General features: G+C 41.1%; 1 protein-coding gene across 4 annotated transcripts in view; it reads right to left on the reverse strand.

The window, feature by feature from the left end:
* SORCS1 (sortilin related VPS10 domain containing receptor 1) overlaps positions 1-20,887 on the reverse strand; it is a 578,046-nt gene that overhangs the window by 113,309 nt on the left and 443,850 nt on the right. For all 4 annotated transcript variants that reach the window (XM_070780803.1, XM_070780802.1, XM_070780801.1 and 1 more), the window contains exons 9-10: positions 16,509-16,688; positions 6,050-6,196 (exon numbers count right to left, since the gene is read on the reverse strand). In XM_070780803.1, the coding sequence (XP_070636904.1) occupies positions 6,050-6,196; positions 16,509-16,688 (327 nt within the window). The remainder of the gene's footprint in view (positions 1-6,049; positions 6,197-16,508; positions 16,689-20,887) is intronic.

Here is a 20,887-nt window from a genome sequence, read left to right on the forward strand (position 1 = left end):
TGAAATATCAGGCAGCACTTTGAAGTTAGGGCATGAAAGATCTTACTTTACTGTTCTACTCAAAACAATGCCAGAAGTGCATGGGCTTAGGTATTATTATAAACCACATTACCAGAGAAACGTGAGAATATCCATGGTATTCAAAGAAATGATTACTACTATACTTAGACACGGGGGCTTAGTGGATGGCCTTTTATACCAACAGAGCAGGATAGCCCTGGCCAAGAGAGCACCCAGGTGGCAATCTTTAGTCAGCCACTGGTCACATACGTCATAGCCCTGCAGTTCGGAAGACTGTGAGACTAACTTGCCACTTGACCCAGGGATTATTTATGAGAGGGCACTTGCCATTACATAAGAAAGAGGGCATTTTCAATTGGTCATTTCAGCACTGCTCTGTTGCTATGGCTTTCAGAGGCCTGAGAAAAATTAATTTGGGAAGAAAGGACACCAGTTCCTGCAGTAGCAGCAACATTACAAACGATCTTTCTCGTGTACTTTTTTTTTTTCCCTCACTTGCACATTTGTAGTACTGGATTGCCCCCAACTGGTACAAGGAAAATATTCTATGGGTTTTTTCCCTTTCTTCCTTTTTTTCAAGAAAGTTACATAGTCCACATTGCAGAAAAACGATGTTAAGTGATTCATCTTCACTTTTTAAACTTAAACATTTACACTTAAACAGTTTGGGATATTTATTAAGGTGAGGTCACCACAGATTGATAGAGAGGCTGTTATAATGTCTCTCAAACCACTGCAAACTCCTGGAAAACATGAGACAAGGCATTCCAGTTCTTAGGCACATTTTGCCCAGGAAGGGGGCACTTTGTCCATTTCTGCCTTCCTGCCTTCTTTTCTCCCATTAGGGAACATACACTGGGTATCTTTCCAGTTCAGTTCAGTGGCTCAGTCATGTCCAACAATTTGCGACCCCATGGACTGCAGCATGAGTTATCTCTAATTTAGTATGAGTTAAAACACAGCTTATCCCAAAGACCTTTATCTGTTTCCCTTCACTTCTCATATTAAAAACCTACAAAACCGTACACTGGAATCACCATGATCTAGGAGCTGATCTATAAGAACAGAGGGACCAACACATGTGTGTGGAAGCTGCCTGTGGTTCTGACTCACACATAGGCATAGGGAACGGAGTATCACCAGCTGGTCAATACCGGGAGCAACTAGATCCTTAGTCGTCAATCTTTCTGGGGTCAAGTACAGATTTTGAAATTCTGATGCAAACTGAAGACTCTTTCCCAAGAAAAGGGCACAAAGGAAGCAAACACAAAGGTTTGCATTCAAATCCAGGGAGCTCACATGCTCCTGAAGAATACCGCGGACCGCTCACATGCTCCTGAAGAATACCGCGGACCTCTAGACCCCAATCACCTTCCTTTGGCCTTATGCTTGTATTTCTTATTTTAACCAACAAAATCCTTTGGCCACTGCAAGTGTCCAGTGAATGCCTGTTGAAGTCAATTGATCTACGAATGAATTGCTGTCTTCCTGGCACTGTGGGTGAGCAGCAGAGAAGGGTTAAATGATCCAAGACATCCACACACACAAGACATCCTACACACACACTTGTACAGCTTCTGATCTTGAGTTGGAACGTGGGATCCACTGAAGTTTTTGTCAGGAGTCGGGATCCACTGAAGTTTTTGTCAGGAGTCGGGGACAAAGAAGAGGGTGGCCCCAGCCAGCTGGCTGGGTGGAGGGCATTCAGCACTGCTGAATATGGAAAGTGGCAACCAGTGCAGAGGAGCAGGAAGCAGGGTCGAATCTCCTGGGGCAGCTGCAGCTTAGCTCCAGTAGGAAGCTGCCAACTGAACCCATCGAGAAGGCATGGTTTCTCTCCATGAAACACTAGGCTGTCCCTTGGGGCCTAAGGATTTGTTCCAGGCTCAGCTCACATTTTGCCTCTAGGGAGCCCAATCCTGAGGTTCTGCAGTCAGGTGGACCATGACCTATAACACCCTATCTAACTGTACAATGTGGTCTTCAGGGGAAAGAAATCCCAGCTGAGCCCTCCAGGCAATCAATCTAAAAGTCCTAAAAATACAGCCCAGATTACCCTGGATGTCTTATTCCTATATAATGTATTTTACCAGGAACATTCCATTTGGGGCTGCAGTTCTGAACTTGTTCCACATTTGCAACAACCCTGCTGGGGGAAAAAAAAAAAAATCTCTTTTCTAATCACTAGGCTGTGTTTCCAGTGACACTGTCACTTTCCAAGTATTCACAATCTAAAATCTTTTTTTATCTCCTCTCTGATACCAGCTCCCAAACCTAAGGAAGTTTTTAACAGTCTGGGTCTCCTAAAGCTCAAAGATCTTTCTTATTCTGTGCCTTGGCAGAGTTGTATATTATTTTTTTGTTGTTTCTTCTTCCTTTTTTCATTTTCTCCTCCTCATTCTACTGCCTGTTTTCTAGAGCTCAGATTTAAAGTACATTAAATAATAGGATTAAAGAGAGAGGAAGGCCAAAAGACTCTTGGGTACCGTATGTCTATATCTCCTTCATTGATTTTTCCTCAGTCTCAATGAGCCTAGTGATTCTGTTAACTGTGGGGTCAACTTGTACACATGAACTTCAGAAGGTGGCTATTATAACACATTTTTCAGTGTGACTATCAATAGCAAGGAAAGGCTTCCACTAAAGTCCAAATATGAAACTCAAACATCTGTCCATGGCATGTCCGCCTGAAACAAAGACAACACTCTCCACAACACAAATATTAAGCACCCACCATGTGTCAAGTATGGCTCTTGAGCTAACTCTTCGGTGACCAAAAAGAGCACCATGGTCCCTATGCTTGTGGAGCTCACAGTGAGTGGGAGGAGATATACTAGCAAGTCAACAGATGCATGCGCTGATTTCAGAGTGAGAAAGATCCTGAATAAAAAAGAAATTGGACCAAGTGCAGTTTCAGAGGATGCTCAAGAAAGCTCCTGAGATGGAAGGTTCTCAAACAAGGATCTGAATGCCAAGAAAAAGTCATACTAGAAGAAGGGCATTTTAAGAGATATAATATAATGGCAGATACAGAGCCTAAAACATAAAAGAGTGCAGTGAGCTAATGGTATGGAAAGGCATGATCTCTTCCCTCACCATGGCCAATGTGTAAGGAAAGAGAGAGTCTGGAGACCAGGCAGGAGAAGTGGACAGGGGCCAGACCATGCGGAATCTTGCAGGCAACAGTCAAATATCTGAATTTCATTCCATCTGAATTAGAAAGTCATTAGAAGGTTAAGGAAAGGAGGGACATGGTCTGAATTTTTATAGTTTAAGTTGACACCTTTATGTAAAATTTGAGAAAAGAACAATCTAATCTCTAATGCTGCTGCTAAGTCACTTCAGTCGTGTCCGACTGTATGCCACCCCATAGACGGAAGCCCACCAGGCTCCCCCTGTCCCTGGGATTCTCCAGGCAAGAACACTGGAGTGGGTTGCCATTTCCTTCTCCAATGCATGAAAGTGAAAAGTGAAAGGGAAGTCGCTCAGTCGTGTCCGACTCTTAGCGACCCCATGGACTACAGCCTACCAGGCTCCTCCATCCATGGAACTGTCCAGGCAAGAGTACTGGAGTGGGGTGCCATTGCCTTCTCCACTAATCTCTCATGAAAGAAAGCAAATAAGAGGTTGTCTAGGGCCAAGGGTGTGGGTACTGACTGTGAAGAGGCATAGAGAAATTTTTTAGAGTGATTAAAATATTGTATCTTGACTGTGGTAGCTGTTACAACATGAGTCTATACATTTGTCAAGATTTATCACTAAACTCTTAAAATGCTTTTATGTATGCATATTTCAACTCAATGAAGTTAGATTTAAGGGGGAAAGAAAGGTTGAATTGGCTGCTATGGTGAGATGAAATTGCCAGGTAGAGACAGGAGGAGCAACTGTCACTGTAGGGACAGGGAAGAATGACGATGCTTGTATTAGGACGGTCTCAGTGGAGATGGGGATGTACGGATGTACAGTGATACGGCATTTATAATTCGGAGGCACAGCAATTAGACTTCATAACTCTGGGCTGGGGGAGGAGCAAGGAATGTCTCACTAAGTGCTTTGTATAAGAGGCATTTCTAATGGTCCATTTATGATGCCAGAGCACCCAGGAAAGCCTCTTTAGGTGATACAGTTGGCTTTTTCTCATGGGCATTCAGTCATCAACATGCATGATGGGATGGAAGATAGCATTAAGCCACTGGGACATCTCCTGCATCTTTGTCTTCAACTTGGAACAGCTGAATGAGGAAGGTGGGCATGTTTTTAAAATGCTATTTGCCTTTTAAATAGCCAGTGGGAATTTGCTGTATGACTCAGGGAACTCAAACTGGTGCTCTGTAATTATCTAGAGGGGTGGGAATCGGTGGGAGGTGTGAGGAAAATTCAAGAGGGAGAGGACATAATGTACACCTATGGTTAATTCATGTCGATGCAAGACAGGAATCAAACCAATACTGTAAACCAATTATCAATCAATTAAAAATAAATAAATATTTTTAAGTGCTATATGCCTTGCATAGAGTAGGCATTCAATACATAACTGCTACATTCACTTACTCTGTAACTGGATTTGTGTACTGAGTAACAACTGGCTTTTTCCCCCTGTAAGTTGCCACTAATAGGGATATAAGCTGAGTGGGAGGCAGAATTTCAGACTGCTTCCCCTGATACATGATGACAACTGTGGTATCCTCTGCAGCTAATAAGGTCAAGCTATGGCTGTGACATCTTCTCCATTGGGAGGGTGACCTGCCTACAGCTGTAGGAGACGAACCTGCAAAGTGACTGCTCAGACTTCATGGGACAGAAGGAAGCAGGCTCAGTGTGCATAACATTAAATAAAGCTGGGACTGTTTGGTGGGTGTGAATAACTGGTATATATCCAGTCCTTCTTACTAAAACTAAGAGGTTTCTTCTCTAGCTTTACAGACTGCTGTCTCCCTTTTATGAATTTAAATGAAACTTTGGATTTGTTTTCTAGAAATTAGCATTTAATGATATATTATTTTACAATTAATCCCTGCCTCCCCTCCTTCATTCACTCAGTATCAAATTCATGTGTCAAGTAAAGGGCAGGTATCATAAATACTAAGAAAAGTAGGATGTGACCTTATAATCATTCACTCATTAATCTATTCTCTCTCAAGTAGGCAGCAAACTCCTTGAAGACAAGACACATTTGTGATTCTTCTCTTGGACACCATCATATAATCAAATACAAAATAATTTGATCTAATCTATTTACTGCCCCAATGCTAGACAAGTTTTTACAAGCCATATTTCAAAGCAGAGGTCAAAAATTTTGTTTTTAAGGGTCACATAATAAATATCTCATTGATGGACCACACAGTTTCTCATGGCTATTCAACTCTGCCACTGTAAAGCAAAAGTATCCATAGACAATATATAGGTGGATAAGCATGACTATGTTCCAATATAATTTTATTTAAAAAACAAGCAGTGGGCTAGATTTGCCCCACAGACCATAGTTTATCAATACCAGCTTTATATAATGACATAAATGAATGGAACATATTATAAAGAGTACCGATTAAGGATTTAAATCAGTGGTCCTTACCTTTGTTTGAGGCGTAAATTTCTCTGAAAATATGAATAAGCATGTCCACTGGAAAATACACTTACACAATTCTGCATTCAGCCCACCAACTTTACAGCTGAATTTATGTGTCATTAGATCCTTAACAGGTTATTCATGGGAAAGTAAGGGTATCTTTTCCCACCACAACTGGAAATTATCATACTCTCCCTTAAACTACAATATGTGGTCCTTATCAGAAATTGGACAGCAACTGAACATCCTTGGAAACAAGCAAGAACCTTACGTTTTCTTATGGCTTTGGTCCATCACAAGCAGCAAAGCTGTGACTCTTTCCTATAACCGCCTTCACACCCTGCCCCATCCAGTCCTGTTCCTCAGTTGAGCAAGAAGCCCTGGGCCCATGTACATCTGCTTGTTGACCTCCATCTCCAGCCCTCACTACGTGGGGCATTTCACCCCCATATGAAGACTCACCAGCACGCAGTGCACAGGGTCCCCTCTTAGGTCTGTGTCTGGAGCCTGCAGCAAACGCCAGTCTCTGCCTTTGTTGTATGTGATGAAAGTCTTCACTTGGTTGTCAATCTTCTTGTTAGCCAAGAACATTCCCTTTATCCCTGCTACCTGGGAAAAATGGACATGGCTGAAAAATACCTCAATTTGAGAAGAAATGTAATTATTGTACTTACAAAAGAAACCAGACTATCAAATGCAACTGTGATCACTTGTCTTGAAGGAATGAGAGTGAGGGTTGTGCTTACGTATGACTCCCTGGGCTGTGGGAGACAATGCAATAGCCCCATGCCCCCTATGCTTGGGCGATCCCAGTGCAAGCTTGACAGTCTTCTTATCTCCTCTAAGGTAGGTTGACAGTAGCTTACAGCTGCCTAGAGATAAACTGATGCTGTTGGTTCTGTGCTTGGCAAATGATAAACAAATAGGGGGGTACAATACTTTGGCACCTGATACGAAGCACTGGCTCACTGGAAAAGACCCTGATTCTGGGAAAGACCGAAGGCAAAAGGAGAAGAGGGTGGCAAAGGATGAGATGGTTAGAAAGCATCACCAACTCAGTGGACATGAATTTGAGCAAACTCCAGGAAATAGTGGAGAACAGAGGAGCCTGGCATGCTGTAGTCCATGGGGTCGCCAAGAGTCAGACAAGACTTAGCGACTTAACGACGACAACTTTTATTTTATTTTAGGCAAGCACTCATAGTCTTAAATACTTTATCTCCTTTAGTTATTGCAATAGTCCTTTTGGGTAAATATCACTCACTCTATTTCACAAGTGAGGAAACTGAAGCTCATTCAGGTAAAGTGAGTTGCCCAGGATCACAACACCTAATGGCATATAGATGGTAAGTGGTAGCCCAGGGATTTTAACCCAGAGCTCTGTGGTTTCACAGCCCCTGCCCTTAATGATGAAATCACTGCACTATTCACAGCCTTGGGCAATTAAAAGAGATCAGTGCAAACTCTGGATCCGATGACTATCACTATTTTTTTTCTGTAAAAGGTCTATTAAACTACCAAAATACATTAAGCAAAAGAGAACAGCTTTTAAACATAAAGAAGTAGGTTTTCCTAAATTGTCAAACAATTCCTCCTCAATTTCTATAGTACTATTAATCCTACCATAAACAGCCCTTATTATTTATTTGACTCTGCAAACATGATTACTTTTTCTCTTTTATATCTTAGGAAAGACGCAACAATAAAGAAGTTGCCAAAACTGTATAGGAACAAATCATTAGCTGTGTGCCATATTTTTCACATGTTTTAGAATTAAACATATTTATGCATAATTGACTCTACTTTAAATTATAACAATCCAGGAAAACTTGGTAGTGAGAAAAGGGTCTGAAATGTGTTGACAGGTGCATTCTAACATTCTGCAAAGGTTATCTCATTTAATCCTCACAAAAGCCAAGGAGATACAGCCTCATCTGAGGATGAGGGAATAGAAACTTAGATTAAGTGGCTTTCTGGAGCACAGGCAGAGAGTAAGTGAATAAGCTAGAAAGAATACCTGAACCCATTTAACTTAACTCAGGTCCTTTATCTGACTTCCCTTGTATATTATAATATGAAAAATTTAAGCAGAAGGATGAAACCATGGTATCAGTCCTTGCCATGTACAAAACACTAAACCCAGTCCTTTTTAGGTAAAACCTCCAATATTTGCTATAAACCTGCACAGCACCTATCATCCCAATTCTACAGACGAGGAAACAGGCATAAATGAAATCTAATTGCTGAGGATCACAAAGACTTGGGGTTCACACCCAAATCTGTTAGACTTCCGACATTCTTTCACCAAATACAGCTATGACTTTGTCACTTCAAAGAGGCTGGGCTTCTATCAATAGAACACGCACGTTTTGCCTTTGCTTTTGACACAGTCAAACCTCATTAGTTCGTACCTGCTGTTTTGGCATCTGGGATAATTTAGAATTGAGCCAACTTTGTACTCTTTTGCAACAACAAGTTTGTTAAGCAAATAAATGGTATAAATGAGTTGCTGGGGGGAATACTTTAAACTACTTAGGAAAACAAGCTTCATTTGGGGCCTGTAACAGTAGCCAGAATACTTTTTTACACACTGTGGATCCTCCACAAATGTGGAAGACGTAAATTTCAAGGAATACTCTACCTCTTAACAATGGTATATTAATTGCAAACAACGTTTATTTATTCACTACACCGGCTCCATAAGGATTACACACCAGGGAAGCCCATGTTGGTCTTGCATATGTTTGAGAGGCTGTTACATATTTAAATGACACTATACTGACAATTCTTTAAAGCTTTGATTTCATAAATCAGAATTTTCCCACAGTTGTACCTGTCTTCCCTCCATAGCAGTACCAAACATGGACAATGCAACACTCGAAGTTTATAGGACACAGAGAAGGAAAAAAAAAACATTACCTATTCCAGTAGTTCCCTTGCCGTTTCCCGTCCTGTTCCTCTTTTGGCCCAGGTGTCAGAGCAGGGCTACGCGTGTTTAGAAGCTGGTGCATTTGATTTGCAGAAGCGGGTGACTTTATTGGCCCCTGATTGTCTGGCTTTATCAAATGCCTCTAGAGCTTTGTAATTCATCTCTGGCAACCTGGCCTTCAGGTTTATCTTGAGGAGTACAAACTTAGCAAAGCCAGGGGGATGCATCACAATAAAGGATAGAGCTGAAGAAGGTCTGCTTATTTTCCTCCTGTGGCCAAGGCACTTAATCCGGGAAAATCCCATTTGGAGGGTATTTTTATTTTATTTATTTATCTGTTTATTTAGGCTTCTTGGGCTTGGTCTGCAAAGATGGTCAGCCTTGCCGGCTGTTAGGTTTTCGTGCCACTCATGGTTCCTTTTCCCTGAGCCTGAGAAGCCCGCCTGCCTATCTCAGTGCATGCCTGTTATGAGGTCTCGTTATGTTTCTAGAACTTCTACCCTCTTACTGTGGACTCTGGATACAAAGGGAGCAGTATTAGTACCCAAAATGTGGAATATGTGTGTACATGTGTGTATGTGTGTGTACATATATGCACATATGTAGTAGTGTGTGTGGGTGTGTGGGTGTGTGTGTGTTTGTGTGTGTCTAAGGTCTAGGTTTCTGCTGAGGATGAGGGTACACATTTTTGTTTCCAAACAACTCCCTCTGCATTCACATCATGAGCCCATTTGTGCACTGGGGTGGGCTGTGGTGGGATGACAGGGCAGGTTGTTGGGTGGAAGGTGGACTAGTATTCCCACTGAAGCATGCCTTCACGTAGACACGGAGGTCAAGAAGATGCGCCTATGGAGATGGCACACCCCGCTGCTGGCAGTCTGCCTCCCTTCAGGGAAGAGCTGCTATTACCTCTTCTGCCTGTCTCAATTCTGCACAAAGACGCTGAGTATGTTGAGAAGCCACTTTTACTTCTTTGTCATATGGGGGAATATGATACCCAAAGTTTCAAAGTTATTTAGTCATTATTTCTTATTCTCTAACATCCTACAAGCCAAAAATACCACATTGACTGGATTTTTCAACATGAAGTGTCAGAGTTCAAACCTCAAGACAACACAAAGCCCTGCCCTCAGGATATCAGCCTCAAAGTGCCACCTTTACTTCTCTTCTCTTCCTTTTTTGATCATGAAGGCTACCCCCACTCCCTGGGACAGCATCCCAACGCTTATCTCTCCCTACCCATCCTTCAAGACCCAGCTCAGTAAGTCTTTACCAGAAACCAGAACCTCTCTTTTAATCCTGACTGTCCCCAACTCTTCTTCTCTGCCCTTCAATATGTCTCCCACACAGATGGTATCTGTATCTTGGCTCTCAACAACCATGTAAGCTTCTCAAGGGCACTGGTCTTCCTGGAAATGTGTCTGGTACTCCTCAAACTTCTTACCACATGTGACTTCTTCCTAGCTTCTCCTGTCATCTCGCACATCATCATGTCTCACTTGGGTATAATTTCTGGATTATCATTCAATCCACCATATTCTCTCATTGAAATTAATAATGGAAAGTCAGTTTATACAAGAAGTGCTACTTTTGTTTTTAGTAAAATAGTAAGAATTCTGCATTAGAAGAGAGAACGAATTCATAGTGCCCCAAATTGATGAAATACTTAAGAAATGTCAGACATGACATGAAAGGCTTTTTGCAAGCAAGTGCGCATCCATCCCTCCATGCAGGGTAAGTGGTACACTCATTGCATCCTCATCCTACACATGCAAGAACCAATCACTCTAAGGTCATCCCCCCAAGAACTTTGGGAATGCACTCCACATCAGTGTGTCTGACTTGAGAACCCAAGAACCTAACCCTTTGGCAATACTAGTTCTTCAAACTCCTCTCTCATCCTGAGAGAAATGTTATATGTAGATATTACAGGAAATTGCTTTTCATTCATTCTTCAGTACATGTACTCAGTAGTTGCTCAATGAATATTTTTAATATCCATCACTTATGCATTCTAAGTACCAGGAAAATAGCACCTAGAATGTCTAAGGAAGTATACATTCACTCTGCAGGTTTTTTTTGAGAGTCAGAATATGCCAGGTCCTGGGACTTAGATTTCTTTAGTGATTTTAAGAAAGAATTCCAGATAACTCCTTTGTTTCTTAATATTCCTCCCTAGAAGGTGCTCTCCTACCCCAAATCTTTCATACATTCCACATGGTGGCCATGTTAGAAAGATTCCCACACAGGAAAGTTTGCTTATTTCCCTAATGCTGACTGGGAGCTGATTCTTCCCATCCTCTTTATCTCAGACTTTAATTATGAATCTGAAATATCAAACTTAGAAGAGAATTTAAAAAATGAATAAACGACAATGGCAGGAAAGAGAACATATTGCCACCATTATGTCTTTGGAGACAGGATATTTTTTGTTCTAAAGAGAGGATCCCAGCCAGGAGAGACACATACCCAGCAAGTGCCTTTGTCATCAGAGAACCCACTGCCAAGAAAGACTATATATTTTTTCCTTCCCTGCTGTCTTGGTCAGGAAGCACTCACCTACCCAGGGAGAGAATCACCTTAAATAATTAGAGGGTATATTGTATGTCTTGCAATAACTATGTCCTAAATGGGAGAGGAATTTTCTTCCCTACCTCTTATGCTGGATTGTAAGAGGTAGTCTTTTCCCAAGAATCAAGGTGTAGCTACATCATCAGAATTGTGGAGCTTTCTCTTTTGGAGAGAGGTGCTCATAACATCAGAGAAGGCAATGGCACCCCACTCCAGTACTCTTGCCTGGAAAATCCCATGGACGGAGGAGCCTGGTAGGCTGCAGTCCATGGGGTCGCTAAGAGTCAGACACGACTGAGCGACTTCACTTTCACTTTTCACTTTCATGCATTGGAGAAGGAAATGGCAACCCACTCCAGTGTTCTTGCCTGGAGAATCCCAGGGATGGGGGCCTGGTGGGCTGCCATCTATGGGGTTGCACAGAGTCGGACATGACTGAAGCGACTTAGCAGCAGCAGCAGCAGCTCATAACATACAGAAGACACTATGTGTGTAACAAAATGCACCACTCACCAGTTACATCTGTCATACCGCCCACTGTGCCTCACTCATGCATGCATACATTCTGTGCATTCTGAATTCGCAGCCAGGTGGCTACATTCTCAACACAACCCCTTCTGCTTGTCTGGGATGAACTGTCATTGTCCATTAAACCAAAGGGCTCGCCATCATCATTAATTAATATCCCCTTCCCAGAGGAGGGAGGATATTGCCCAGAGCTGTCAGACTCCGTATCATCATCCACTCCAGACAGATATACCAGGAACCATGTGTCTCAGACACACTCATCGCAGCTCTTTTGCTCCAGCCACCATTAAGCCTGCTGTCTTCTGTGACCTGCTCCACGTGGTGCCACTGGAGAATTTGTGCTCCTCAGGAATGACAGAATCTTAGGACACTTGTTTCTAGGATTCTCTTGCATGAACACATCCACCAGGCAAAAGTGGGAGTTTCGGGATAACATAGGGTGAATTTGCTTAAACTGCAGGCTCAGGACTTGGTGTAGTAAATGGTGAACAGGTCCAAAGCCATCATCTGTTGATTCTGTTTATGCTGGCTTTTTCCCAGACCATTTTCTTCTTCCCGTCTGATCTCTTCTGTAGGTATAGTCTAATATGATTTATGCTGCTCTCTCATGGGCTTCTATCTTATGGTTACTACTTGGCCACAATCAAATAGAAGCCTGAATACTGATCTTTCTAGAGACACACAATAGTTTCTAGTTAAAAGATTGCACACTCTAGAATGCAGATCCTAATCCTGACACTTATGAGCTTTGTAATCTTATAAAAAATGATTGCATTTTCTCTGCCTCCATTTACTTATAAACAAGAGTGATGATTACAGTCCCTGTGTCATAAAGTTAATATATAGATTGAATGAGATAATTTAAAAGCTTCTTTATAAAGTATCTAAATGGTATCCCAAATATTATCTATTTACTGTGATCTTTCTTCAACAAAAATCACTACCCAGCATTTTTGCTCTGAGGCCAACTTTCCTGACTCACATCTTGACTCTTCATGAATGGGGTCCATGGCAATGGTTACCTCACATCGAGGGGAATTTTTGGCATTTCAATAACTAAACCATGTAAGATAGGGCCCCAACACTTTGTCCCCAACATTTCCCTATCTCAACACATACATACACATGGTTCTGGTGTAGCTGCTGCTGCTAAGTCGCTTCAGTCGTGTCCGACTCCATAGACGGCAGCCCACCAGGCTTCCCCGTCCCTGGGATTCTCCAGGCAAGAACACTGAAGTGGGTTGCTATTTCCTTCTCCAATGCATGAAAGTGAAAAGTAAAAGTGAAGTCACTCAGTCGTGTCTGACTCTTTGCGACCTCATGGACTGCAGCCTACCAGGCTCCTCCTTCCATGGGATTTTCTAGGCAAAAGTACTGGAGTGGGTGCCATTGCCTTAGAGAACTGCATTTGTTGTAAGGTTCCAAGGAGAGAGTGAATAAAATGATTATTTTTCATGAGAACTGTGCCTCCCTCTGCATTTCTCACACAGACTCACCAATGATACATATGCCTGATACACAGACTCATCACACAGTCATGTTACACAGTTCACCTCGGCTAACATAATTTAAACAGCACATGAGAACAGCAGGTGATCAGCATGTAGAAGCCAAGAATGCATGTCATCTTCCTCTGTCACCCCCAAAACGTGAGCAGATGTGCATTCTATATATTCTATCTCTGTCACGCCCACCCGGCGCGTTGCTCATCTCTCCTCCTTATTAATTCATTTATGGATTTTCTTGCTTCTCATTTATCTCTAACCACTCATCATTCATTGTCATTCTACTGGGAAATTCATGCTGGATGGCTTTCAGCTTCCTGCTAGGCAGAACAATCAGCTTTAAGGAACACTTGTGCCAGGGTCCGTGTCAGCCAATATTCTTTCTATCTAGGTAATCAGCCTATATGGCATTGCTGCTCTGATCACATCAATTTCAAATCAAGTTGCTGTGAACTGCCAGGTTAATAAAACAAAGCCTCTTCTTGCCCCGGCCCCAGGATGCAGAACACCTTTACAGAATGTAGTCCCACCACCGTTCAAAGTGAGGATAATAAGAGCCAGCAGCTTCCCTACAGACAGTCAACTGAAAGGAGAGATACAAAGGGAAAACACAAAGGTTACCAAAAAATGGCTGGCCGTGTTCAGAGCCACTCTGGTTCCTCTTCTCAGCCCCTGCCTGTTAGTAATTTTTGATTTCAGAAAACCATTCATGGAGACAGTTGCAAATAACAGGACATGACAAAGTCATTCTTGTTCAAATCTGTCATCTTTTCCATCATCAAGGGACTAATTAAAATGTTTTCCATTTTGGCAGAAAATAAAATTAACCAGAGAAACCATTCCACATGGACTTAAAAAGAGGGAGAAGGTCAGCAGGAAGGAAAAACACCAGCTGAAAATCAGAAGATGTTTTCAAGAGAGCAGGGACAGATCCAAGGCCAGAGAAGCCAACTGGCTGATTAGTGTGGGACCGTTGAGTAGATTTCACACTCTCGAAGCAAGCTATTTCCACTGTAAATGCTGGATCAAAGCAAGAAAATGTGTGATATTTCAACAAAACACACTTAAAGTTTAAATGTTTATATGACATTTACAAAAGAGGACTGAAATGTGGTAATTTACATTTGTTTATAAGAAAAGGTTCAGATAGTAAAGAATCTGCCTGCAATGCAGGAGACCCGGGTTCAATCCCTGGTTGGGAAGATCCCCTGGAGAAGGAAATGGCAACCCACTCCGGTATTCTTTCCTGGGAAAACCCATGGACAGAGAAGCCTGGAGGACTATAGTCTATGGGGTCACACACTCTGAGAAGAGTCAGACATGACTGAGCATGCATGCACAGCATAAGAAGACAACTTTGGTGATAAAGGATGGCATGTGGCCTTGCTAACTGCAATACAGGAAGAAGTAGAGATTCTGAACAGTGGAAGTACATTGGGCATTTAAATAATATGGGTTGGTTTTAAGATTATAAGACTAGAACATTGTTTTCAGGCTTAAACTCATTGGAATGTAATATTGATTATACTATCTATAATCTGTTGAGTATTGCTATATTTCAGGCACTGTTCACAGTACTTTAAGAAGATTAGCTTATTTCATCCTCAAAGAAATCCTATCAAGTAGATATTACATTTATCCCCTTATTTTAAACAAGGAGACTAAGGCTCAAAAGTTGTTGGATTTATCTCACAGAGATATATATGTGGCATGGGCAGGATTTAAATCCAGCCTGCTTGACTCCAAAATTTACACCCTAAATCACAATTTTATCCAACATGAATTTAAAAGTAAATCACTAGAATATGTAAATGTTTTCCAGAATACATGTTCTGTTTGAGGCTGAGATATATGATACTATATTTATCAGGAACATGGGCAGGAAATGAAGTGGAAGAAATTTGTGACTGCATAATAAGTTTGCAGGGTATTTTCCTAAATATATACACACAAACTATGTCCTATGCTGTCTACTGTAATTTCCATTACAAATACTTGAGCTCTGAGTTGTGCTTACAGTTCGCTAACATGCCTTTATGCATACAGAGAAGTTTAGATACTAGAAAAAAAATTCCCCAAAATACCTAAAGATGAAGGAATATAGAGAGCATTAAAAGAATTCCAATGATAGGTTTACATTTCTTAAGTGAAATTGGCTTCTTTCTTTGACATAACTGGATATGATTCCCTTTCTACTCATCACACAAACAACTTATATTCTCTGAGCTTATCCTCAACCAAATGACAGTATCATTGTGACTGAACACATTTAAATCAGTTTTATAACTATTTTTCAATAGAATATAAGTAGATGTTTGCACTTCCCAAATTCCAAATATGTTTTGTAATGGCTCATTATAACCCACTATGAATCCTTCATAGCACAAGACTGACGCATGGATAAAATCTGTCCCCAAATAGCAGCTTTATTTTACCTGACTCTACTTTAGATAGCCAGTAAAGTGTTGGTGTTTGTCATGAAAGCTAACTGAGCCAACACATGACTTTATTTTGAACCTGGTCCTTCTGAGAAAACAAGGGTCAGAGTTCCCTTAAGGAAATCTGGTAAACTCTGCTTTTTGTTTCTCTTCCTTAGCCCTCTTTAGGAAAAGAAAGACACATGAATCTTATCTTATACATTGGACCCCTGAGAAGATGGCAATCAGCCTGTAGAGGTTATGTAGTCAGAAAGGTCTTCAAGTCCAAGTGAGTGTCTTTTTTCCCCCAATATTTAGCTACAATAATTTTCAAGTTTTAGTTTGTATTGGAGCATAGTTGATTAACAATGCTGTGTTAATTTCACATGTACAGCAACATGATTCAGTTACACATATATGAAGGATAGCTTGAGAGTTTGGGATTGACAAGTACACACTGCTATATTTAAAATAGGTAACAAACAAGGATCTACTATATAGCACAGGGAACTCTGCTCAATATTCTGCATGAACTAAATAGGTAAAGCATTTGTCAAGGGAGTGTGTTCTGATGCAATGCAAAGATGTTCTCTTCGTTCTTTCTTTTGAGATGTAAGAGAGCACTGCCGGTCACTTCTTTGCTCCACCCCTGACATCTATTAGTCCTTTAAGACTATTTTCAAACTTCATACTAGACCCACTCTTATTCAAACCTTTTAATTACCTGACTGCTTCCCCAGATACTTTCCAAGTCCTCTGGACTTGGTCAACAAAGAATTCCTCCCAGAGATGTCTTGTGAATTGCAAATTAACCAATATAAATGTTCTGCAATCCTTTCCCTCTCCCAAACAGACTGAGGCCACGTAAGGAACTAGTCATTAAAATGACTGAGGGAAGGGCCAACCCATGGCCTTCAACTGCCGGTCAAAGCACCGCAGTAGCTGAAGACCACACATGTCTTGTGACATACCTCATAGAGGTCGATCATGACGTTGCCCTCAGGGCCTCTGCTGCTCTGGACATTCTCTAAGGCCAGGGTGAAGTAGACTCCACGTGTGTCTGAGATGTAGAGGTTGTACGTGTCATTCTGGTTCCACTCCTGGACCGCTGCAAACACTTGGTTCTCATCCGTGCTGATGACGTGCATGTCCTAAGGAAAGACACAGGGAAGGGGAGAGGAAGAATATTTAATACATGCCCCTGGCATGTATCCACAGAATGTGAAGATGAGGAACACCAGGACAGGCACGTAGGTAGCATGAGGGAAGATAGAGATTTTCCTTTTGTGTATCTGTGAAATAACAATTAGTTGAGTGTTAGCCACATATTTCCTTTGTCACTTACAAGGTAAGGTCATCAGAAAATAAGACAGAGATGCCTGGTAGCTCAGTTACAATATAATTGCCTCATTAGATACTTTGAAGGATAATTTCTCAAAGATGTATGACTTTGGAGAATCAGGCATCCTGATAAATTTGCAAAACACAGAGTACATGCTCAGAAGGCGTATATGAGACAGAACGAGGGACAGGGAGAAAACAGACAAGCTTTGCATCTCTCAATGTGGTCTATGGAACAGCAGCATGACCATCACCCGTAAGACTGTTAGACACATAGAACCTCAGGCCTCACCTGTCAAATAGAAACCTGTATTTTAATAATATCCATGGATGGGTAATATGCACATCCAAGTTTGAGAAGCACTTCCCTAAGGCTCAGCAAGCCCTAGATGTCCCAGAGGAAAAATGTTTACCTGAGACCCCAGAGTACTAACCTTCAGGTTAATGAGCACTCCAGGTCTTAGCTTATCTAAACATGTACCCTGAGAAGTTCAGCAGGAAACCTTAAATAAAAGAGGGAAAAAACACTCTGCATAATTGATGATGTTTTCAGCCTCTGGTCGTCCTGGAAGATAGAAACAAGGCAGAGGTAATAAGAGGCAGTGAGCAGAACCCCTGGGGTGGCGGTTCTGAATCCTTTCTCCCCGACTTCTGACCCCAGAGGAGTAGGTGTTCAGTGAGAGGCTGACACAGACCAGGGCTTGCTGTCTCAGACCAAGGCCTGCCATCTCCCTCAAGGATGCCAGCTCATTCCTCTCAGCAATCTTTCCCCCTTCACCTAAGGTGGTACATATCAGTATCACTTTAAAAACCCAAAATCAAAACAAAACAAAACAAAACAGAATTGCACATAAGCCTAAAGGTAGAAGAACAACCTGAAAAGATCCTTGGCCTTTGTGTAGCTCAGTGCTCAGACTCTCCAAGAGGAATCATCCATTCTACTTGAAAGGCTTCAGGACATCCATCAGTCTTCCTTGACAACAATTCCAATTCTACCTAACTTGTAAATTTCTCATTGTAATCTCTGCCCATATTCTCTCAATCAGTCAGTCAGCAGTTCAGCTTCAAGTCTGTTTTAGACACAGAGGAATGAGCCTCTCATTGTTGATCATAGTGAACTCAAGTGATTCTAGAAGGAAGACGTCCTTACTCAAAGGGTTTCATGTCCCTGACCCCTTTTCAGACCTTACTGCCATACTCTGGAGTCTGATTGCAATTTTATAGGAATAATCCAGAGTCAGGAGCCCACCAATGAATCCTGCCCATGGATCCAAGGTGGTCGATAACGCAAAGTGAGGTTTGGTATAAAAGCTGCCCAATGCATGACTTTACTTATGTACATTTTATTTTTCTTATGTACATTTCTTCTGGCAACGGTAGCTTGATGTTCTTTGACAAACATTCTCATCCCTCTCAGACAAATTTCCCTCTATGCTCAGTCTTTGCTACTTTCTCCCACCCTCAGCACCAGAAGTGATCTTGCAAGCCTAGCATTCAGGGAACGCTGATCGTTGGATTGGCAATGGACATTCCACCCAAGCAAACTTAAGACATGATTCTAGAATGACTGTGAATTACTACACAGAGAGAGAAACTATATTTTACTGTTAGTTTGCAAGCAGTCAAAATAAAAAATAAAATCTAGATCTGTTTGAGATATATCTTGCAGGTAGAGGATAAGCCAATCCAGAAAAAAAAAAAAGTAGGTTCAAAAGGTAAAGAGAGATGGTTCAAATTCTGTGACACTCTTGGGAGTCTCTGAATGTGGATACCTAAGAAGTCTGGCCATGTGTGAACTTGTTAGAGAGGACAGTAAAGCAAATGATTGAAAGAATGGTCTTTAAATAAAGCTAAGTTCAAATCCTAGCTCTGAAATTTAGCTATGTGAACAGAACTTTGTGCCTCAGAATTTCTACCTGCAAACTAGAGATAATAGCATGTCCTTCATGGAGTTGAAAGGATTAAATCAGTTAGTAAGTATTAAGCATTTAACAAACAGTGCCTGGAACCATACATGCTAGCTATTTTTAGTTACACAAACCCTAAATCTCCTTTGTTGATTAAGCCAGGTTGATTTGGCCTTTCTGTTCACTGCAAATATTAGGGTATTGAAATATTATATTTACATATATTATATATACACTAATACACTTGATAAAAAAGTGGTTCATCCACATGTTTTGTTTTGTTTTTCCTAATGGAAGCAATTAACTGTGGAAATTAGCCCAAGGGTCATTCATCCATGGAGGGCCAGTGGTTCCCCATTTCCTACAAGACAAGTATCAACATCCTTACACTAGCATTTAGAACCCTTAGACAACTATTCCCAATTCATGTTTCCTTCCTTGTCAGCGGGGTGTAGCACCATCCCTGAGTTCAAGCTCAAATATTTCAGCACTAACCCGAACATCACATAACTAATTCCCACCTCTGTGTCTTTGGAGTGAATCAGTGCCCTCGTGAACCTTCGAGGTCTGGGCCACAAATAGACGATGCATTAAATAATCTTAGGTGCCAGAGTAAATCATCTGTATTATCCCAGCCCACTTAAACTTGTCCTTGGTAGATGTGGAAGAGAAAACATGGATGCTTTTAAGTGTTTAAGTCACTTAGAGAACTATTCACAGAACTATGGCTGATTCATGTTGATGTATGGCAGAAACCAACACGACACTGTAAAGCAATTATCCTTTAATTAAAAATCAATTAATTAAAAAACAACAGATTAAATGGTCAGCACCAGATAAGGGCCAAGGACAGATCTCTTTCTCTAAATACAATCTAATTTTATTGAATAGACTGTTTAAAAATGACAGATGACATTGGTCTTAAATATTTTAACTGAAACCGATGACATATTTAAATACCATCTTTCCTTTTCTTGTCTACATCCACTTATATCAGGAAAACATGCTATCTCACCCAAAATGGCACTTCATGTTGAAAGCTCATACTGAGACACAAAATTTTAGACCAAGAAGTGAACTCTGAGATCTTTTAGAGCATTTCCCAATGTCCATTCGATAGGACATCAATATTGTTGGATTTTAATAGTTTTTTTTTTAATGGATCCCTTTGTAAAATGTTTTGATGAATGCAAATTATACAGCTTTCTTGCTCACAGGACATCCTAGAATCTTTAAATACTGGTGAGACTTGTTAGTCTCCAGACAAAGAGCATGGAATGGAGTTTATTTCCTTTTTTAAACTTTCAATCATAAACCAAATTTTCATGAAGCATCTCTAAAGGCATTTTATTGAATAACACATTTGAGAAAATATTATTTTGAATCTAAGCTCTGTATGTAAAAAAAGAAGAAAAAAAAAAAAAAACGAAAACAGAGAAATTGATAAACCAGCCCAAGGTTCAGAGCAGGTGAGTGACAGATCTAGGTCTGGAATTAGGGTCTCTCGCTGTGAATCAAGCAGCCTTTTCATCACCCACACCCCAGTTCACATCGATCTTCTCCAACACAGACAACTAGATCCATACTAATAATAATATTACCTTGCTTTTATAGAGTATCTGTCCTCCAAAATGCTCAAAGCACTTTCATATGTATTGCCTCATTTATCTCACTTGAGTAGCTCAGAATGAGCTCCAAGTATGTTAAGGGAGGAAAATGGTCACTAGCTCTCCTTCTGCTGGGCCTCAGGCTCTTAACAGTAACAGCAATATTAAAATCTCCCCACCCCTGCTTTCCGATCATCTTTGCCACTGTATTATTATTATTTTTTAATACAGCTCAGGTTAACCTCAGTCTTTTCAGAGCTGATGCAATGGAAGGGGATGACTAAAGAAAATTTGAGCATGGAAGTGCTGGCTTTTGTCTCCCTTCTTTCAGTGAGCATGGAGCTTTGCTCCTTTCCTGCTGCAGCAGGAAAAGGTTTGATACAGGTCATGAAACATATGCATCTTTGCCATGGATCACTCCACCCAAGCTGAGGCTTCTCTCTGAAGGTGTAATGGGATTGTAATGAGGCATCTCTTTGCCTTAAATAATAAACA

The sequence above is a fragment of the Bos indicus genome, chromosome 26, assembly GCF_029378745.1.
Source record: "Bos indicus isolate NIAB-ARS_2022 breed Sahiwal x Tharparkar chromosome 26, NIAB-ARS_B.indTharparkar_mat_pri_1.0, whole genome shotgun sequence".
Classification (NCBI taxonomy): domain Eukaryota; kingdom Metazoa; phylum Chordata; class Mammalia; order Artiodactyla; family Bovidae; genus Bos; species Bos indicus.